At 59.2% G+C, this 20,637-nt stretch overlaps 1 protein-coding gene across 5 annotated transcripts in view; it reads right to left on the bottom strand.

The window, feature by feature from the left end:
- Positions 1-20,637, bottom strand: part of CRTC1 (CREB regulated transcription coactivator 1) — an 85,605-nt gene that overhangs the window by 17,558 nt on the left and 47,410 nt on the right. For 3 of the 5 annotated variants that reach the window (XM_018051453.1, XM_018051455.1, XM_018051456.1), the window contains exons 2-9: positions 15,913-16,029; positions 14,711-14,758; positions 13,069-13,206; positions 11,933-11,994; positions 10,003-10,097; positions 7,986-8,071; positions 4,667-4,707; positions 3,970-4,190 (exon numbers count right to left, since the gene is read on the bottom strand). In XM_018051453.1, the coding sequence (XP_017906942.1) occupies positions 3,970-4,190; positions 4,667-4,707; positions 7,986-8,071; positions 10,003-10,097; positions 11,933-11,994; positions 13,069-13,206; positions 14,711-14,758; positions 15,913-16,029 (808 nt within the window). The remainder of the gene's footprint in view (positions 1-3,969; positions 4,191-4,666; positions 4,708-7,985; positions 8,072-10,002; positions 10,098-11,932; positions 11,995-13,068; positions 13,207-14,710; positions 14,759-15,912; positions 16,030-20,637) is intronic. The other 2 variants (XM_018051454.1, XM_018051457.1) reach the window with 1 other exon arrangement.

Genomic DNA, 20,637 nt, shown 5'->3' with positions numbered 1-20,637 from the left:
GCACTTCCTGGTTTCAGGGGACAATGAATCCCCTCCCTTTTCTTTTTGCCTAAAATACCTTGCGTTTGATTAGCTCCAAAACCAAGCCAGTCTTGCCTGATGCTCCATTTTCTTCCTGAACCTCATCGTTCTCCTCATCCTCATCCCTCCCCAGGACTGCTCCTTCGGATAGCTCCCCTCTTGGCCTCTCCCCGCAGAGGGCACATCCATAACCTTCTCCCCCGCCTCCCATGCACTTGCCACACTGCAGCACCAACCCCACTACAGTGACCCCACTAGAATAACTCAGTTACTTTTATCTGTTTCCCGCTGGAGCGCTCCAGGTCGCCCCTTCCTTCCCTCACTCTGGCCCCCTCCCCCAGCAAGCTGATCCCTGGATGTGTCTGTTGGGAAGGAGCCAAGCGAGGTCAGGTTCAGTGTGGCAGCAGCTGGGGCCTGCTGGCTGGTCTTGGGGTACAGGGCCAGGAAAGCACAGGCCCCCTGACGCTGGGAGCAGGAGGGGTGCCCTGGGGGCCTGGCCTGATGCCCCCAGACTCAGTTTCCTTGTCCCTTCCAGTTCACCGTGAGGCCCCAGTGAGGCGCTGAGCAGGCTTGGAAGACAGTCTGGCTTGCAGTCAAGGCCAGGTGAAGTTGCCTGACTCACCAGGGGAGCTGGGCCCAGCCCGTGGAGGGCACCAGATCAACTTTATTCCAGCCGATGAGGTGGCAGGTTCAAGGGTGGATGAGGGTACAGCCCGCACACACTCCGGAAGGGAGATGACAGGCAGCCTTCCCTCCAGCCCGAGGCAGCTGTTCGCTGGGGCCGTGTCATCGGTGCAGGGCGAGCCCAGTCATGCCTGCACTTCCCTCTCAGATGCCCTGGTGGCTCCACTCAGCTGGACACCGAGGTGGGCGGCGGGGGCTGACAGTGCAGCAAAGCCCCCGGGGGCCAGTTTCCACACAGACCCTGGGCCCAGAATCAGGCTGCTGCCAACACAGCAAAGTCAAGGGAGCCGTGCACAGAGGCCCAGGCGGGTGGCGTCTGGAAGACGCCCGCTGAGGGCGCCCTGGAGTCAGGACCCTGTGCTGCCCCCTCGTCTTCTCCAAGCATCCAGCACTCCACTCGTCCAGCAGGCCAAGGGATGCTTGCCGCCCTCAGCAGGAGCGGATGTCGGGAACTGATACGCACGAGAGGCAGATGCCAGGGGTGAGTAGGCTGGAGGGACGACAGGGCCAGCAGAAGCCTGCCGCCAACCAGAGAGCTCGAGTCCCTCTGAGGTGCAGGACCTTGGCCCACCACACTGGGCCTGATTCTTCCAGTGAGGCCCGAAATCCAGGTTTCTACATGCATGTTTGAATGTCCATTCAAAGCATCACACACACAGTCGGAGGCCAGCCAAAACACACTGGGCGGTTAGGCTGCCCGCCTCTAACGTCTGTGCTGAACACAAGGGAGGTTTTTAATCCTCTGCCTGGCTGCAGTGAGCTCCGGGCCTCACAGGAGGGCAGGCACCACCCCCGAGACACCAGCTGGGCCTAGGGGAGCCTTGCTGCCGAATTCCTTCAGACAACCTGGATCACCTTTGGGAAAAGAAGTGGGGCCAGCTGGCAGGGAGGCCAAGCGTGGGCAGGGAGAGCTGCTAAGGGAGGGCAGGCTAGGTGGCAGGAGCCTGGCCTGGAGGCATGCAAGCCCTCTGTGCAGGGCTGGCTGGCCCCAGAGGTGTGCTGCGAGGGAGGACCCCAGCCTGTCCACCTCCCACGCCCGGGAAACGACTTTAGCAAACGTGGAAGGAGAGAGAGGGGCCTTCTTCTTCCTCCCTGTCCTGACTGCAGGGTGGGCCGGACAGGCAGGGGGAGGGGGCGGGCTCCACGTGTGCCAGGGGCCGGGTGGTGGCTCTGCTTGATGTAAAACGCACTGGGAAAACGAGGCCTCGGCCAGGCAAGCTGCTGTGGAGTGGCAGGTTCGCAAACAACCGAACACATGTCAGACATTACTGGGCCGATGCGCCGAGCCAGGCAGGCTGGGGTGTGGGCCCCGCTCGGGGTCTGCACTCGGTCCTGCATCTATGGTTTTCACATGTGTTGTGTTTTCTGTGCTTGTTTAGACTCAGCTCCGGCTGGAAGTGCGTGGCTCCTAGGCGAGCGCTGGGACTGCGGGTGGGGGCGGGGCTGCCAAGGACCCTCGGGCAGAGGGGGTGGTGCTCTGGAGGCTGCTGCAAGGCACGAGGAGAAAAACAGGGGCCAGGAAACAGTGACCCGGCGTGGGGGGCCCTCCCTAGCAGCCCCAGAGGCGACCTTCCAATTTCTCGCCTTGCACAGGCATGTGGGCACTGCCCACCCACTGGTCTCTTGGAGGGCCCAGGATCTTGGGGTCCCCTGAAACTACTTGTTTTGTGTTCCGGGCCTTCCCTGGAAGAGGGGGACAGGGGCATGGCCAGGGCAAGTGTCTTCTGCCTGATGGCTGAGCCAGCTTTTCGCTTGAACACCTAGGGAGCGCGTACCGCCCTCAACAACCCTCACCTGCCCCCAGCCCTGCCCGCATCAAACCCAGTAATGACTCCGGGTTCCTTGCTCTCCTTCACTCCCAACTCCACCTGGCTGCAAGGCTGGCCCACTTCACCCCGAAACCTCTCTGCACAGCTGCCCAGGGGCTCCGCCCTGGCCCAGGGGCTGCCGCCCATTCTTTACAGTCGGCTTCCCCAGAGGAATTGCGGCCAATGTGAATCTGAGTGTGTGATTCTCAGAAAATCCTGCGTGGCACCGCCCAGCAGGGGGGAGCGCGGGGTGGAGGTGCAATGGGTCTGTGGACAAGGTGAGTGTGGGGCCCAGGCTGTGGCTCTGGGGCTGAAGAAGGGCATGATGAGGTGGTGCTTATCAACCACTGAGTCCCAACACACGTAGGGACACGTGTGAGTCCCCATGGCCCCTCTTGCCTGTCCCGCCACTAGGCTGCTGGGGGACTGCCCCTTCTCCCTGTATGCAAACCCACACCAGCAGTCAGCATGGGTCCAGGGGTCACAGCAAGGACGTGTGAGATCAAGGCCCAGCCCAGGGGATGATGAGAGCAAAGCAGTGACTTGACAGCAGCTGGGTAAGTGCAGAAAAGCCACTCGGTGTGAGAAGGGGCAGGTCATGGGCAGGGGGTCAAGAAGCCTGCAGAGGGAGAGCGGGTGTCTGAACAGGGGATGGGGGGAGGAGCTGGAGGAGGGGGGTCTGTGGGGGAGGGGCAGCATGTGCCAGGGTGCCCTGTGTAAGCTCACTGGCTGGAGAGGAGTCGGGGTGGGGAGCAGGATTAGGGGGCTCCCAGGGGCCTGAAGCTTTCTCTAGGAGGAAACTGGAGACCTGTGCAAGGGCCTGACCAAAAGAGTCGTGAGCTGATGGCCATTCTGGGTGGGGGAGGGGTGGGGGACCCAGCACGTGGGGGCCACAGAGGGGAGTCTGGGGTCCTAAGTCACAGGGGCACAGTGCCACTGGAAGTCCTCAGGAGAGACAGGGCCAGGGTGGCACTGGGGGTTTCTGGGACACTGGGACTGTGAAATATCCTCAGGGATGGATGGCTGCGCAGTATGGAGAGCTGGCTGGGCTGGAGTGTCCTAAGCTGGCAGTCACAGTGGGGCACGGGGAGCGGGGAGGGAGGTGAGAAGGGGGAGGGAAGCGGTCGGGGCAGGGCGAAGAACGGATCAGTCCTGTCCCTCGATGAGGGGGGCACATGGGGAAAGCCTGGCCCACTCCAACTCCCTGAAGCCCCCAATACGCCCTAAGAACCGTGGTCCAATCCCTGGGGGCATGTGCCTTCCCCGCCCCGGGCCTCTGCCCAGATGCCCTTCCCCTTGGGTCGGCCTGGCAGCCCCAAATCCCCACGGTGGACTCTGCCCTCGACCCCCATGAGCTGGCTCAGCCCTCACTCACACACACATGCGCGCGCGCGTGCCATCCTCACTGGAGGGGCAGCCCGGTCGGGCAGGGGCGCCCGCCGCCCGGCCAGCTTACCCTGGCCGGCAGCACCGATGCCCAGGTGCGTCAGGTTGGCTGCCAGGTTGCCGGTGCTGCTGGAGCTGCTCAGCGCGGGGAAGGTGGGCTCCTCGGGGTCCAGCGGGGTCGGGAGGGGGGAGGGGAAGTGGATGTTGGTCAGGTCAGGCAGGGAGCCCCCCGTGTTGTGGGTGGCGGGGATCAGGGCTGTAGTGTTTTCCTGGTCGGCAGATGGAAAGATGCTGGGGGGGGAAAGGCCAGACAGAGGGGAGGTGAGCTCTCAGGACGGCAGCTGGCCTGTTCTCCCCCAGAAGCTGTGGTGGGGGCAGGAGAAGGCTGGTTACGAAAAAAAAAAATCAGCAGGTGCAAAATGACACCCCACAATGAGGCGCTGCTCTGCTGGAGAAACAGCTACCAGCACCTCCAGTGGAAACTGAGGAAGAGGCTGGTGGCTCGGGGCTGAGGGGAAGGGCTTCCCACTGACCAGAAAGGGGTGTGTCTGAGGTGCAAGGGTGCTGGGGCTGGGGAAGGGGCTCCGTCATCTGAGGCAGGCAGGGGCAGGAGTGTCCCCCAGCGTGGGGCTTGCTGGGTGGCCGCCAGCAGCACAGAGCCCTTCTTATCAGGAGGTATGGCCTCATGAGGGGATGGGAAGACCTGGGGTTGTCCAAGTAGCCCTTGGTGGCCTTGGGCACACAGGGTGGGCCCTGCTGAGACTTACTTGATTCCAGGAACCTCGCAGGACTTGGGCCTGGGCCCCGTCTGAAAGAGAAGACAGCAGAGCCTGAGCCGGCTTCCTCACATGCACTGCACCCCCTCACAGTATGGCTGACCTCCCTACAAGGGCTAAGAAGTACTCCACAAGAATTGAGTTTACTGGGACTTCCCTAGTGGTCCGGTGGCCAACAATCCAGTGGCAATGCAGGGGACACAGGTTCGAACCCTGGCCTGGAAACTCAGATCCTACATGCCATGTGGCAACTAAGCCCATGAGCCCTGGAGCCTGTGCCGCACAACAAGAGAAGCTACTGCCGTGAGAAGCCTGCATGCAGCGACAAAGGCCCAGCGCAGCCAAAATTCAACAGACTAATTTAAAGAAAGAAGAAAGTTTAGTCTCAGATAAAGAGTATATGGCCCCAAAGGACAGGAGGAGGGGCTGCCCCAGACATACCCAGGGGCAAACCAAGAACTGTGTGGAGATGGCTTTCCTACAGCCCCCTCCCGGCTTCACTCTACCTGGTAAAATGGGCATGGACCGGGGTGCTGTGGTCCCGTCAGCAGGCACTGGGGAAGCAGAAGAATCCTGCCCGCTCTTCACGTCCGAATCCCCTGGCGCTGTACTATGGGTGTTGGCAGCCAGCGGGGGCGGGGGCAGGACCACTGAAAACCCACCCAGGTGCCTGGAGGCTAACACCCTACATCACTCCTGAATCAAGGCAGGAGGGGCTCTGGTGGCAGAGGCTCCCGCTGCTCAGAGTCCCTCTGTCCATGGCAAGGAAGGACATCACAGGGAGAAGCCTCAGGAGGCTCAAACCGGATGCCACAAATAACACGGAAGATGCCGACCACGCCCCCTGCTGACCTGCCTTCCAGTGGCGTGGGGGCCTGAGCTGTGATTCCCAAGGGGACCCTGCTGCTGGTGTGCTCCCTGGCCCACGCTGCCCGGGGACGGACACTGTGGCTGCCCTGCAGACCAGCCCCGGGGAGAGGGTCCCGGAGAAGCTCTGCTTCCTCTTCCTCTTCTGTGAACCCAGGACACTATCCAAGAACCAAAGGCTCCAGGCAGGGTCCCTAGACTCTCGTCCAAGGACAAAGAAGGAACTCTCTTCCGTTGGCAGTGGACATGACTGGGCAGAACCTCGCATGCCAGCAGAGGGCTCGGCTGAGTCATGTCCCCTATTCGTCTCTGCCTCTCAGGCCCTCGGGCACACACTCCCGGTATTCTTTAAGGATTATCAGACAAGAACGTGGACACACCGGCAGAGGGCTAGGCCTGCCTTCCACGCGCACAGCCAGTGAGCTGGGGGGTGGGGAGGAGGGAAGGCCCAACTGGCAGTGATTGGGGCACCGGAGGGGTGGCATGTGACCACCCGGCGTTTAGCCCCTGCAGGGAATGCCGGAGGAACGGGTTTCTACTTGGCCATAGGCTCCTTAATTCCGTGAGTAAACACTCGCTTCATTACCAGATTATTTTTTTGCAAAGTGCTTTGACAATGACTTTTTCTAAAGAGTCTTTTCAAACGCATTCCACGGATGTTTATGGGATCCTAATGGATTTCTAAACAGTACGAAGAATTCACCCATCACCCCCCGTCCCACCCCCAACGAATCCACAGGAATTCCTTTGCCAACATCGTCACAGATGCATCGTCTGGTTCCGCGGCAGTTAAAAGGAGTGCCCCCAGATGCTGGGCGCCACACCCTCCTCTCACTCCCTTGCTGCTGGGGCTCCTTCCCTCCCCAGCTGAGACACTTGCCATCTCCGCTGGCTTCACAGCAGCAGCACATTTGGGCAGGTGCAGGGACCCCGCTCTCCTTACTGATGCACCTCTCTGCAACCAGACGTTTCAGTTACTTTTTCCTTTGGGTTGTTAGAGTTTCAAAGGTTTTTACCGAGTAGGAAAATCATGTGTTCCTCAGGCAAAACTGGAACATGCGGACCGGGTCAAGAGAGCTGGCCACACCCGCGCGTGCGTCTCCCCAGGGCCTGGTCCAGCACATCCAGGGATCTGTGGGCGTCTCTGTGTGTCTTGTGCCTTTCTAAACAGCTTTATCCTCTTTCTGCACACCAGTTTTCTCACAAGTCTCTCATGCCTTTAGATCCCAACTCACACACACAGAGCTTTCCACACGAGGGCCTGAGGACAATTTCCTTACAGCTCCCCCACTGGCAGACAGTCAGGCTGTTTTCAGTTGATTTCAGAGGCTCTGAACACACGCCTTCATGAGCACAGTGCTGTCTGCTTCATCACCCCCATCATCCCCCTCTGAGTTCCTGAAGGGAATGAGCGATTTGAGTTGCTGCCCCTTTTACTGCAACTTGACCAGCAATAGGTGTCAATTCTTTTTTTTCACATTCAAAATCGCCTTAGTGTTAAATGCATTTTTGTTCTATTCAAATTCTTTGAAATCTATTCATGGCACAGATTCTATCTTATCACCAGATCTTTTTGTAGGCTGAAACTGAGAAATTTGTTTCTGGACCTAGAAATAATACAGAAATCTCAATCCAACTGGGAATTCCAAGCAGACTCTGTACTGCAATAAAAGCTCCAATTATTGTGCAAATAAACAGAAGTTTATGTTTAAAGAGGACGATAAATGACGATAGTTATCCAATACCATGGGTTAGTAGAATGACCACAGGCTAAGAATTATGTAGTGTAGGTTCTAAACCCTAAGTATCTTCACAAGCTTGCGCACATCACCTAACCTCCCTGGCTTCAATTTCTTTTTTAATTGAGATATAATTGGCATATATTATATTAGTTTTAGGTGTACAATGTAATGACTCTATATTTGTATATACTGCACTGATCACCACAATAAGTCAATAGTTAACGTTCATCAGTACATGTAAAAACAGAGAATGCTTCATGAATCTGCCTGTCATCCCTGAATAGGAGCCATGTTAATCTTCTCTGCATTGTTCCAATTTAATACACGCTATCAAAGTGAACATGGATTTTAATTCCCTACATGGTTTTTCCCAGTGTTAACAGGCCTTCTGTTAGTATTCAAGGCCTAACAGGTTAAAGCTAAATGAGGTTTGGGGAATTCCCTGGCAGTCCAGTGCTTAGGACTTTGCGCTCTCACTGCCAAGGGCCTGGGTTCAATCCTTGGTTGGGGAACTAAGATCTTGCATGCTGGGAAGCAAAAACAAAACAAAACAAAACAGAAAAGAATGAGGCTCACATTTCAGGAAAGGAGATGTTCCCCCAACATACTATTTCACCATCTTCACTTGGGTTGTGCTTCTCAAAAGGAATTTTTTAAAGGTCAGGAAGGGAAGCCACTTTCAAAAGCGCTTACGCTCTTACCTTCTTGGTGTCCCATCCTTGCTTGGAAAGATTCTTGTCCGTCTCTGATGCGGTCTCCTCCATACCCGGGACTGTTAACAGCAAGACTGGGGTGGGGCGGGGTTGGAGGAGAAGCAGAAAAGGGATCTTTGCAGCCTCGCAGTGGTACCAGGTGGTTCCCGACACACAGCCCAACTGTGACATGACTAACTGCCCCAACAGTAACTTCTGGGGATTGTACTAAAGAACAACAAAGCTTCATTTTTTAAAAGTTAAAAAAAAAAAAAAAAATCAGAGGACCTGTGTTTTAAAAAGAAATGAAACTGAAAGCTCTGGAGCTCAGGGCGGGTGTGCCTGCTGCCCCTCACAGGGTCCACTCAGGCTTCCGAGGCCTCGAGCCACAGAGGACCGCTGAGCGTCTCTCCCAGGAGTGGCTGTCTTGCCCCAGGTGCCCCACCTGCAGCCCTGTGGACACCGGTCTCCTCCTCTGGGCTGTCAGCACCCAGAGGCTGGGCCCCTTGGGGGGGTCCTGGCACCGAGCCACGGAGCTCGACAGAGGCTGAGGCCCACCCACCCATGGCAGCTATGGCCCCGTGAATGACCTGCAGGGCTAACCGGTCCCGGAGGGAAGGAGCGGAGAAAGGAGCCAGACGGCATCACTCAAGGCCCTGGAACCAGCTGCACCTGAGGCTCCTCTCGTTAACCCTTTCGGGTAAGGTGAGAGCAAACACTTCATGAGAGCCAATTTCTTTATGCCTGTTGAAGGCTGCTTTTCACCTGGAATAGCAGGATTAGGAACCTAGCCAGATGGGTTAATTCCTCCTTCTCAAAACCTCGACGAGGGCATGGGAGGTCAACCAGGCTAATCCTACACTCTGTTTCTGCCTGGGCCCCTCCTAGAGGAACAGAGAGGTGATGTGTTTCCCGCCCCTGACCCCAAGGCCAACAGGACTCAGAGTTGCCATGGGTCACAAAGAGTCCCTGGGAGGGCAAAGTCCACTTGTCCATGCCAAAACCCCAAGCCTCTACGGGGACCTCCCTCAGGGTAGACCGTGCTCTCTAAGCTCCCTCCAGCATCAGGAGCAGGAGGGCGTGACAGGCGCGCTCTCATCCACCCAGGAGTCTGGAATCCTTGCTTTATTATGGAGACATTCCCTTCCGCGATCTCACTGCTGGTGCCCAATGAGCTGGAAAGGTCATATGAGCAGGGTGCCTGCCAGCCGAAGGGTGAAGTTCTGGTGTCCATCCTCCTCCTATCAGCAAAACCTCCCCGGTATGTTCACATACTCGCACAGTGAAATGCTACCAAAAAGGTGGGAAGCATCTGGACATCAGCGTACATGATTCATTCTCTGGTTTCAGGGTCCTGGAGCAGGTCAGGCCCACACGGGTTTCGAGGGCTGGCCTCACAGCATCACACTGCCCTCTCGGGGTGTCACTGCCCCAGTTTTTAAGATGCTGTGTACCTTCCTGGAAGGTCCCAAGGACACTGCCTCCACACCTGGCTCCAAGGAAGGACCAGGGCCTGGGTACAGATCTGCCCCGGCTAGAGGTGTGTGCATGACCAGAGTGCACCTCTCTTCCACTCACTAGTTCAGGACGGACCTTAGGGACCAAGCGGGTTCTGAGCATCAGAGTCAGGAAACGATCCAGTGCAAAGCCAGGGACTGAATGGCACCTGAAGATGAACATCTAGCCCCAGCTGTTGGTCACGAGCTGATAAAAGCCCCTTCTGCTTGGGCTTGCTGCTCCCAACATTTGAAAGAATCTGCAAGGACCCCTAGACTGTGAGGTCTTGCCCTGAGTCCATCAACAGAAGCCAGTGTGAGTTCACTGGGACTGTTTTCTCTGCCCAGAAGACCCCTACGCATCCCTCAAAATCCAGCTCAAGCAGCACCATCTCTGGAAGTTTCTCTGAACTCATGTTATACAGCATTGGCTGAGTCTTCCTTCTTAGGTCCGTGACCTCTGAGGGCATAGTGGCCACCTACTGGACTTGCCTGACCCTAGGAAAGGTGCCCGTGGGCTCTGCCGATACCTCTTTTCTGGTGCGCATCCTGGGACCCACCCGTAAAGGGCTCTGGCTGGGTGGGCGTTATTGTGCTCTGGTGCAGGGCGGAGTCAGAATTGGTCCTAGGGAGAGGAGAGAAACAGTGAGACTCAGGCCCAAAGGGGACAAAGGGAGAATCTTGGCTCCACTCCACCTGGGACCCACACGACACAAGAGGGTGACAGCTGTGGGACATTTTTGTGAGCTGCAACCTGAGCAAAACCCTGAAGAACCACAACAGTGACCATGGTTTTCGCCTGCAAAGGCCCTGCCCGTCCCTGCCCCTCGGACGGGCATCTCAGCTTTAGGCAAAGGGTGGTGCCTTCATGCTGAAACCCTGAAGAGAGCAGGCCTGCCAGTCCCACAGCAGCCATCACGGAGGCCCCACCAGTGACAGATAAGCCAAGGAAGGTCTTGCTCCAACCAACCCGATGCTGCCCAGCACCCAGGAGGGGCTCCAGTCTCTGCCCCAATGACACACTACGCCTTGAGCTGCAGATGCCTGGAGGGAGGCTGCCTAAGAAACCAGAGGCAGCCTTGGGAAGCTGGGCCGACACACAAAGGGCAGGACCAGCTGCACCGCCACCGTGGGGGTGAGAGTAAGAACCATGTGCACCCGACAGGAATGTTCCAGACGCTGAGAGTGACGTGGAGGAAGCCTGGCTTAGGGCCAAGAGCAGACGACAAAGGGCGGTGCTGTCTCTGACCCTGGGGCTGGATGAGCAATGAGGAGCTGGGGGATCCTGGCCCCCCCCACCAGCTGTGTGTCCCTGAGCAAGTGTTCTGACCTCTCTGTGTTCTTATGCCTAAAAATGGGGAGAATAAGAGCCCCAACTCTATAGAGCTCTGTGTGTCCTACATCAGTTGACACGTTATTGACTGGAGACGTTATCAACGCCACAGGCATTCGTCTCTGCAGAAATCCCCTGGTCAATAATGTGTTAATGTATGTGCTGGTTGAAATAGGACCTAGGCTATGACTACGTGGTCATAAATGGTGGGCATTTAACTGTGTTACTCAGTTACGTATATTTTGTGGTGTTTTTTTTTTTAACAGCTTGCTTACTTTTGATCTTTGTTTCCTGAAATCACCTACGTATATTTTTTTGTGTATATGTACTACAATAAAGCTTGCCTTTTTAACCATTTTTAAGTATACACGCCTGTGTCATTAAAGTATATTCATGTGTGTGCCCATGTGTGTGTGCTAAGTAGCTTCAGTCCTGTCTGACTCTTTGCGACCCCATGGACTGTATCCCGCTAGGCTCCCCTGTCCGCGGGGATTCTCCAAGCAAGAATGGTGGAGTGGGATGGCGTGCCCTCCTCCGGGGGATCCTCCTGACCCAGGGATCAAACCTGTGTCTCTTCCGTCCCCTGCACTGGTAGGCTGGTTATCACCAGCGCCACCTGGGAAGCACCAAGTACATTAACACTGGTGTGCAAATATCAACTGTGTTATTGTGAGTATTTAGATTAGCTATATTGCTGTTGCTGTATCTTCCTAGATGATGACATTATGGGTTTTCTTAATCTTCTACATGTATTTATTTCCCTGATTTTCTAGTAATATATAATACTGTTCCAGTCACATTTTCTATGGCTTTTTGGGAATGTGGGAAACAATCATAATGGCACATTAAATGAAATAAAGCAAGTGACGACACTGACTATTCCATACAATCCCAACTTTGGTAAAAAAAAGAAAAGAAAAAGAAAGTCATAAATCAGAGAAAGGAAAAAAAAAAAAAAAATCCCTGGAAGACCCCAAAACTGTGACCTCATTGTTACAGGGATAGAGCTGATTTCTAGAGTTTTGCCATTTTTAAGGGACTACATCTTGGTTTTCCAAGCACAACCACGATGGAAGTATTGCTTTGTTTCCAATGAGAGGGCTGGGGGTTGGTTCTGGGTCACTGACCTTCTCCAGCTGGTGTCCGCAGGTGGCGAGAGGTACACGGTGCCATATGGGCAGCTGTCCACGTGCATGTGAGTTAAGGGGATGGTGCTGCTGGCTCAGGCCCTCCCTGAGCCCCAGGAACCCTGCATGGGCCAGCCCGAGAAGCCAGGCTGCTGGGAGGCTGCGAACAGCTGGGGCCTCGGGGCGGGGGGCCTTTCCTGCCTGGCTGCTAGCAGCCCCCAGGGTGCAGCCCCGTCCACCTAGCACTCAGCACTCACCCCCTGCAAGCGCACGTGCGGGCTGCGCCCCTTCCAAGAGAGGCCTCAGCCGTGAAACAGGGGCCCGTGGGGGCGGGGGGACTGCAGGGAGTCTAGTTCAGCTGACCCCGGCCTTGACTCTTAATTCCGGGCTGACGGGGTGGCTCCCGGGGCCCCGAGCGCTCAGTCTGGGGCCCAGCTGCTCAGGCTCCCCCAGCCTGTGGAAACAAGAGGCAGGAAAGAACAGCCTTCTCTGTGCTCAAGAGCTGGGCTTCCCAGGAGCAGCCACTCGGACGCTGGGGGCGGGGGAGGCTGGCTGGCGAAGCACCAAGGGGCAGCCAAGTTGGTGGGGGGTTGGATGGGGGGATTCTTGACAGTCTTCTCTGCTTGGCCAAGGTGCAAAGGCAAATTTTGTGTCTTCTGATAGCCTCCCTCTGATCTGTCTGGGTCCGGCTCAGGCTCAGATCCCCCTCAACGCCCCTGCCTTGGCTGGGCTGCCCTCCGTGTGGCCCCCAGAGGGTTCACCACCATGGCCCTGACGTGTGGATGCCCGGCTCACAGCTTTCCTGGGCCCCCTGCCCAGGCAGGCGTCTGAGTGTGCCCTCCCAACGCATCCCAGGCTGTATGCTCCAGGGGTCTCTTCCATTTTCACTGTGCTCCCCTAACCCCCCGCCTGGCTAAAGTCGCCTCAGCTTGCACTGCCTCCTCCAGGAAGTCTTCTGGGGTTGCCATGTGATTGTACGCCCTTCCTGGTGCTGCCCAGTAGCCCTGGGAAGACTGGACCAGCCCTGATTCCATCATGGTGTGGGTAGCAAGCTGCGCTGTCGGCTGAAAGCGGTCCCCACCTCCATCTCCACCCCCACCCCACCCCCACTGCCCACATCCTCTGGGAAAGGATATCTGCCTTCCGTGTTTGTCCACTGACAGGGGTCGGCGATGCGGGGAGCCCAGCCGGCCACGCTCCCGGTACACTCTGTCCACTAGCCCATGGTGCCGGGTAGTTCGGCTGGTGTCCAGGCCCGAGGACTGGAACGGTGTCTGGGGGTGGGGAGGGGACCGATGCAGGGAGGGAGGAGAGGAAGAGAGGGAACAAGAAAAGAGAGGAACCCACACCACGGTTATCCACTGTGATCCGAGATCTGACCCCCCAGAATCTGACCTCAAGGTCCCCCCAACAGCCCCCCCCCCCGCCCGCCTCTGGAGACACCTTCGGCTATTCCAGATGGGCCTCCTTTCCTCTGGGGCCCCTGCCCCCAGCCTCCGAGCACTGTGGGGGGGGCGGCGGCGAGCCGGGGGTCCCAGGCTCCAGGGCGGCAGGCGTGCAGTGCGGCCGGCATGCACGGGCCAGGCAGAGCGGCGCAAGCTCGGGGCCCGGTGCCGGCTGGGGTGCCAGGGTGCAGAGGGCCCCCCTCCAGCCTCGCCAGGTGCAGACGGGCCTCCGCCCTCTCTCTCCGGGCCTGGCCGACCTCCTCTCCCCACCTACGTCATCCCTGGAGGGGCCTGCCAAGAGACAGCCCCAGGGCTTCCAGCCCAGGACGTCAGGGGCCCACCTGGCCAAGTTCTGGCTCCCTGGAGGCTCCTCGGCGAGCCTGGGGCTGGTCTTGATTGAGGCTCGACCCCCGCGCACCCTCCCCCACGGCCTTGTCCCAGCTCCACCGGGAGCCAAGTGCAGGCGCGCTTTCCGGAGCCCTGGACCACAGCTTGGCCGGACGGGGCTCCCTTCCAGAACCTGGGGCTGGCATGAGGCCCCCGGTCAGGCCCTGCTCCCACCCTGGAGGTCCCCAGGAGCCTGCTCTCCGCCTGCCTTGGCGCCACGGGGCCCCCACACCATCTGACGGGGGCAAGACTGGCAGCCGTGGACTAGCTCTGGACGCAGCTACCGGCCCCCTACCCAGCCATCTGGCCCTTGGGCCCTTTCTCTCTTCTCTGCGCAGCCAGGCGAAAAGCAATTTCCTTGGGAAGCCTGCTCCTGGCGGCCTCATCGCTCTGCCCCACCTGTCCGAACACCTCAGCTAGCACTCGGGGCTGACTGCTCTCCCTGGCACCTGGGGACCCTTCTTTCTTGGACCCTGCCAGCTTGGGTCTTTACGTGTTTCTGCTTCCAAAAGGCTGCAGGCCCGGGAGACGGCAGCAACCTCACCATCCAGGCATGGGAACCAGAGGGCACAGGCCGTTCATCTCCTCCGAGATGCCTGGAAGCCCAGAGGGGAAACTGAGGCAGCTGAAGCAGAGCCAGAGGTAGAGAGCAGCTCAGACCAGCCACAGCCCCGCTCGCCAGGCCAAGTCTAGGACCTGCGCACACGTGTGTGTGTGTGCCACAGGAACGAACCCATGCAGCGTCGGCGCGCATGCTTGGATCCCCAGGGCAGGGGTCTCTGGACGCGCCCACACGCACTTCCCCAGACCAGGGGGTGCAAGGCAGATCTGCTTCCACTGGCAGAGGGGACACCTCCCACGGGGCCACGAGGGCGGCCGCACAGGAGTACCTAGCGCCCGCGCACGTGCCGGGGATGCCGAGACCTCAGCCCAGGGGCTCATTTACCAGAGAGACAGGAGCCGCTGCCAGAGCCTCCCCCAGAAATCCGCTGGGCTGAAAATGCAAAGAACCGAGACTTTGAGACACTCCTGCCTCGCCTGGTCCCCCAGCGGGAAACCCAAAAGGCCCCCCTTGGCCCTCGGGGGCCCTACGGTAGCCCCAGACCAAGCTTGGGGTGCCCAGAGAGACACACTCCTTGAGGAAGGAAGGGATGGGGAAAACAGAGGAAGGGGCGAGCAGGGAGGAGGGGAGAAAACCCACCAAGCAGGGGCCCTGGCCAAGATGAGCACGACTGCCTGGTGCATGTGCTCTGACGCGGAGGCCATCGGAGGAGGCCCTGGGGACTGAGAGCTGAGCCAGCTGGACCCCGAGCCAGCCCGTGGGATCCGGGGCCCCGTCACATCCCCACAGCGGTGCAGGAGGAGCACAGCTGGGGAACGAACGGGACTGAGCTCCCTGCGGGGCCGACCCAGCTCCACCTGGCCTGTCAGCACGCACACGGACGTGGCTGTTTCTGGGGCTCTGTCCCAGCCACGGGACAGGTGTGTGGCCGCTCAGTGGACCTGTCGCTGCAAAGCCCAGACACCATGCTGGGGGGTTGGGGGGCAGGCAGCTCTCGGCCCGGCTCCTGGGCCCACCATGCCCCCACTTCCACTGCAGATCAGGGCAGAGGGACCGGGCCCAGGGGGAGAGGCAGGCGGTGGGCCTTATCTCTTCTTATTTACGATAAGGATGTGCGCGGCAGCTATGCGGCCTGCGGGAGCCGCGCTGTATGCGTCTCTGCCAAGAAACGTTTGCAGACAAGTGGGGTCAGGCCGCGGGGCGTCCTTCTGAGAACTGCTGGGCGTGCGGATTAGTGAAGCGGGACGGAGCCAAGCCCCAGAGGCCCTGAGCGGTTCCCGCTGCCGCACAGCCGGCCAACAGGTGTAGCGGCTGCCGAAATGCTCACCGCCAGACCTTGGCCTTGCTGCGGGGTCTGCTGACTGGGGACGGGCAGGGGGGATCCAGGAGAGGCCTGGTCAGGCCATCCCCGGGGAAGGAGTAGGCGGGGGGGGGATTTGTGGCAGGGGGACAGGTGGCAGCAATTGCCTGGGGATCCCCGACGTTCACAGGCTGGCATACAGCCACTCTCGCGCAGTGGACAGGGTGGGCCTAGCCTGCAGCACACCCCAGGGGGGAGGTGGCGTGGGGGAGGGGTGGGGGCTCACCTGGAAGGGCAGATCCACGGTGCTGCTCCCAATCTGGTTCACGTTAGGCAGGGACCCGCCATAGTACTGGCCACGGCTCGGGCCCAGCTGCAGGTACTGGGATTTCTGGAGCTGGAGCTGCAACAGAGAAGCTGACAGCTATAGTGGGGGGAGGGAGAAGACACCTCCGGAGCACACTCTGCGGAGCGCCATTCCCAAGGGCTCTACGCGTGACACCAGGCGCAGAGGATGTGGACTCCCGCAACTCAGATCCTCAAAGGAGCCGTGAACCAGCAGAATCAGACCCAAGATGCCCCAGGTGGCCCACCCCAGGCAGGGAAACTCGCCCCCCCATCCGGGAGGGTGCTGCCTCCGTGAGCTTGAGGGGGCCTCACTGGCTGCTTCGAACAACTGGTAAATAAGCAAGAGTATCAGGTGGACCTGGAGCCTGGAGGCCTGAGCAGGCGGCCCCTCACCCACCCGGGGGAGCCATTTCTTATCACGCCAAAGGCTGTGTTCCTGGGGCGCGGGCCAGAGGCTGCGAATTTACGCCCGGACACGGGAGAAATTGTCTTTCCACTGGTCTGAATCAGAGGGGCCGGCTCTGAAGTGCAGCGCTGGCTTCTCAAAGCACAGCATGAGCTGGCCTGCCAGATCCTGCCTGAGTCCTAAGGAGTCCGGCCCAAGCCCCCAGGCCCCCTCTGCCTGTCCCACCCGTCTCACCCACTAGAGAACCTTCATCCAGGCTGGCCACATCCCTGCACGGTCCTCCGCCATTCACTCACATGTGGATTTGTCCCCCTGGGCCAGGACTCAGAATCAAGAGCCCGGGGCTCCCTGACCGGTCGCAGCTGCCTCCGAGCAGGGCTGGGACCTGGCCTTCCCTCGCCAGAGCATCCATTCCACTTTGCCAGGAACAGCAGAGGCTCCTGACCCGGCTGACACCACCGGTGGCCTTCGGGCAGGTCCCCGAGGCCCATCAATCTGCCCTGGGATGCAGTGCTGTGACAGAGGGGCGGCCGCTGGGCACCAGGGGAGGGGTGGGCGTCCGCCCCGGCCGGCCGGGATGGTTGCTAGGGTCGACAGTGTGTACACAACAAGAGCAGCTCACGTTCCCTCACAAACAGCTCCTGGCAGTGTGCCGCTCGCTGGCCGCCCACGCCGCCCCACTCTCCCACGCCAGCCCCAGCTTCCTGGGGGGCCTTGGACACCGGAGGGGGAAGCGGAGCTCAGGAACTGGCCGCTGGCCCGGCTGAGCACCTCACCCAGGTAAACAGCTGTTTCCTGTGAAGGGCGGCAGGGCCGGGAGGGAGCCTGACCCTGCTCCATGCCTCACGGGTGGCTCTCAGGCATCTGTGGACCCAGACCCTGGCTCCCAAAGCTGGAGATGTTCACCATGAACACCCGGGTCCCTCCTCCCCAGGGCCCTGGGTCACGCAGGATGACACAGGCCAGCCCCTGGTCAGGAGGGGCCAGGCGAGGCCAAGCAGGGTGGGCTCGGGTGTCCTTGGACCTGAGACCCACCCCCCAGGCCCTTCCAGTGTCTGAGCCACAGAGCAGGAACCCACATTTATCCCCACCTCTCAAGTACCACCTGGCCCTGGAGGCTACAGCCCCCTCCTGGGCCTCAGTTTCCCCTCCCATAGAGTGGGCTGTCCAGACTGAGTGTGTGTGTGCATAAACACCAGGCGTGTGATACAGGAAGTGCTCACATCATACCCTCTGGGCCGAGGGAGCCCAGAAGGGGAATGCACTGCTCACGGCTGTGTGTCTGCGATAATGCTGGCCCTCCTGGCCATCTCGGCCAGAGCCTCTCCTTTCCACAGGGGCCCCCAAACCCCATCCACTTTGTTGCGGGAATGTCAGGCTTTGTGGTACAGCCTCTGGAGTGGACCCGGTGTGGGGCCCCTCTCTTCCTCTGGGGAACCCCCGTACTCATTCTTGGTTGTATGTGGAGCGCCACAGGCAGGCCTCCCCCGGTGGCTCAGTTGGTAAAGAACCTGCCTGCAGTGCAGGAGACCTGGGTTTGATCCCTTGGTCGGACCTGAGTTGGGAAGAGCCCCTGGAAAAGGAAATGGCAACCCACTTCAGTATTCTTGCCTGGAGAATCCCACGGACAGAGGAGCCTGGTGGGCTACAGTCCACAGGGTCACAGAGAGTTGGAAAGACTAACACTTTCACTTTAGAGTTAACCTGGCCCAGGGCTGTTTGACCTTTGCTCCCAGCTCCTGGGAAGTGAAAGTCCTGCCACATAAAAGTGTGTTTGTTTGCCTGGGGCCCCGGGCCACACTGGGTATCTCTGCTAACAGCGTGGGCAAGCGTGGGGGGCTCAGGCCACTGAGGTTCTCGGCTCTTCCTCTGCTGGGGCTGCATCTGTATGGTGAACCCCAGTGAAACCCTGGACACCAAGGCGTGGGGAGATCCGTGGCTGCCGGCCCCCGGCGTTCCACCACACACTGGTGCTGGGAGAAGCAAGCGCTGTCCACGTGGCTCCAGGGGGAAGGGAATCTCCAGCTGGGTTCGGAAGTCCCCTGGCCACTGCGCCATTCCAACTGTGACCTGCACCCTTTCACTGAAGCAGACCATGACCGAGGGTGTCCCTGGCAGTCTGGTAGTTACAGAATCCACCTGCCAGAGCAGAGGACATGGGTTGGATCCCTGGTCCGGGAAGATCCCACATGGCACCGGGCAAGTAAGCCCGTGCGCTGTGCTCTAGAGCTCACGATCTCTGATAAGAGAAGCCACCCCCTCAGAAAGGCCAGGCGCCGCAACTAGAAAGGGCCCCCGCCTGCTGCAACTAGAGAAAGCCCGCGCACAGCAACAGACCCAGTGCAGCTGTAAATAAAAACAAATGCATAGATAGAACTAAGAAACAGACCGTGACCGTGAGTACGAAGGTCTTCAGTGACTTCTGAGTCCTTCCAGTGAACCGGTGAGCTGTGTGTAGTGTTCTTTTTTTTTTTTTCTCAGTTGCTCAGTCATGTCTGACTGTGACTCCAAGGCCTGCAGCCCGCCAGGCTCTTCTGTCTCTGGAATTCTCCAGGCAAGAACACTGGACTGGGGTGTTCCAGAAATGGCAAGGAAATGTTGCCATTTCCTTCTCCAGGAGATCTTCCTGACCCAGGGATGGAACCCAGGTCTCCCGCACGGCAGGCAGGCTCTTTACCATCCGGGCCCCCAGGGAAGCGCTAATATAGTATTGGGAACCCTCAGTCTCTGCAGCTGGTGTCAGACGTGAAGGTGGTCTTAAGGGCCCCTTAACTTTCGCAGGGGCTGACTGCTGTCCCATGCCTGGCCAGGAAACCCCAGGAGTAGGCAGACGCTGGGATGAGGAGGTGCCAGCCTAGGCTCCACACGTGGGCCTGATGCCTCCAAGGGTGCCCAAGGAGGCCAAGAGAGTGATGCTACCGGGCAGGGTCTGACCAACTGCTGGACACAGAGCTCAGGCCTCTTCCCCTGTCAAACCACAGTCCTTCCTGCATCCCTCTGCCCAGAGAGAGGTTCTCGAAAGTACTTCCTACCCTACCCTCAGCCTCACCATAAACCCAGCATCCAAGCCAGGGTCTAACACTCCGCAGCACCTGCTGGTGGAACAAAGGAGCACAAGAACCCGTGAGTGAGTACCAAAATGAATAAGTGAACAAGCATCAAGGCTCCCGTGCTCGGGAGCAGACGTCCACGAACCAGGCGACCGCTCCACTCGGAGGCCACACGAGGACCCTTCAGGACAGCCCCTGCTGCCCTGGGGAGGCTTGGGACTGCCCCTCCCCTTGCCCCGCTCTCGTGGGTTTTGGCGGAAGGCAGCACGGCAGGGTGGTGACACCTGGACAAGACCTGCTGGCATGGAGGAGCGGCGCCTCTCAGGCTCCCCTTAGCTTCTGGCCCAAGGGCCAGACAGCCTGGGGCCCAAGACCAGGCTCCCCCGCTGTGAGCGCAGGCCTCACTCCAGGTGCGGAGGGCGGGCAGGTGCCCTCTCACTCACTCACAGGGGCCTCCCTGCCCTCTGCTCTCCCCACTCCTCACTCCTTCCAGGCGTCCAATCCCAAAGCACCCCGAGTTGTGCTCCCCACCCCAGGGAGCCGCCTGTGACAGCTCCACCTCCACATCCGCCCTGGAGGGGCCTCCCTGACACCTCACTCAAGGAGCAGGCCCCCCAAGTCACCTTCACATGGGCCTCTGGCCTTGTTGTTGCTGTTGTTGTAAGGCATGTGGGGTCTTAGCTCCCCAACGAGGGACTGCCTGTCTAAGCCTGCATTTGAAGCGCAGAGCTCTAACCACTGGACTGCCGGGGAATTCTCCCTGTTGTTGCTCTTAACCTCCGTTTTCATTATCAAAGGTTCAGGTTCACAGAAAAACTGCGAAGAGGGTAGAGGGAGGTCCCGAATTGCCCAGCCAGCTTCCTCTAAAGCTACCCTCTTCCTCCACTGAGTTAAAAGGGATAAAATCACAACAATAAGAGCTCCACTGACCCAGACTCTTCCGACACAGCCCTTGGTGTGTCTAGCCACACCTGCGCGCTCCACAGTGCCTGGCCCTCGACTTCCCTACTGCTGCAGCGGCTGAGACTCTCTGCATCCAAGGCAAGGGGGTGGGTGCGGGCCCTGATCAGGGGACCCGCATCTGGACCCCCATCTGGAACCCGCCTGCCAGTGCACGGGACACGGGTTCGATCCCCGGTCCGGGAAGATCCCACGTCGTGGAGCAACTTAGCCCACGCACAGCTACTGAATCTGTGGGCTGCAACTA

Source organism: Capra hircus, chromosome 7 (assembly GCF_001704415.2).
Source record: "Capra hircus breed San Clemente chromosome 7, ASM170441v1, whole genome shotgun sequence".
Lineage (NCBI taxonomy): Eukaryota > Metazoa > Chordata > Mammalia > Artiodactyla > Bovidae > Capra > Capra hircus.
The sequence above is the reverse complement of the archived record's forward strand: the minus strand, read 5'-3'. Positions and strand labels throughout refer to the sequence as shown.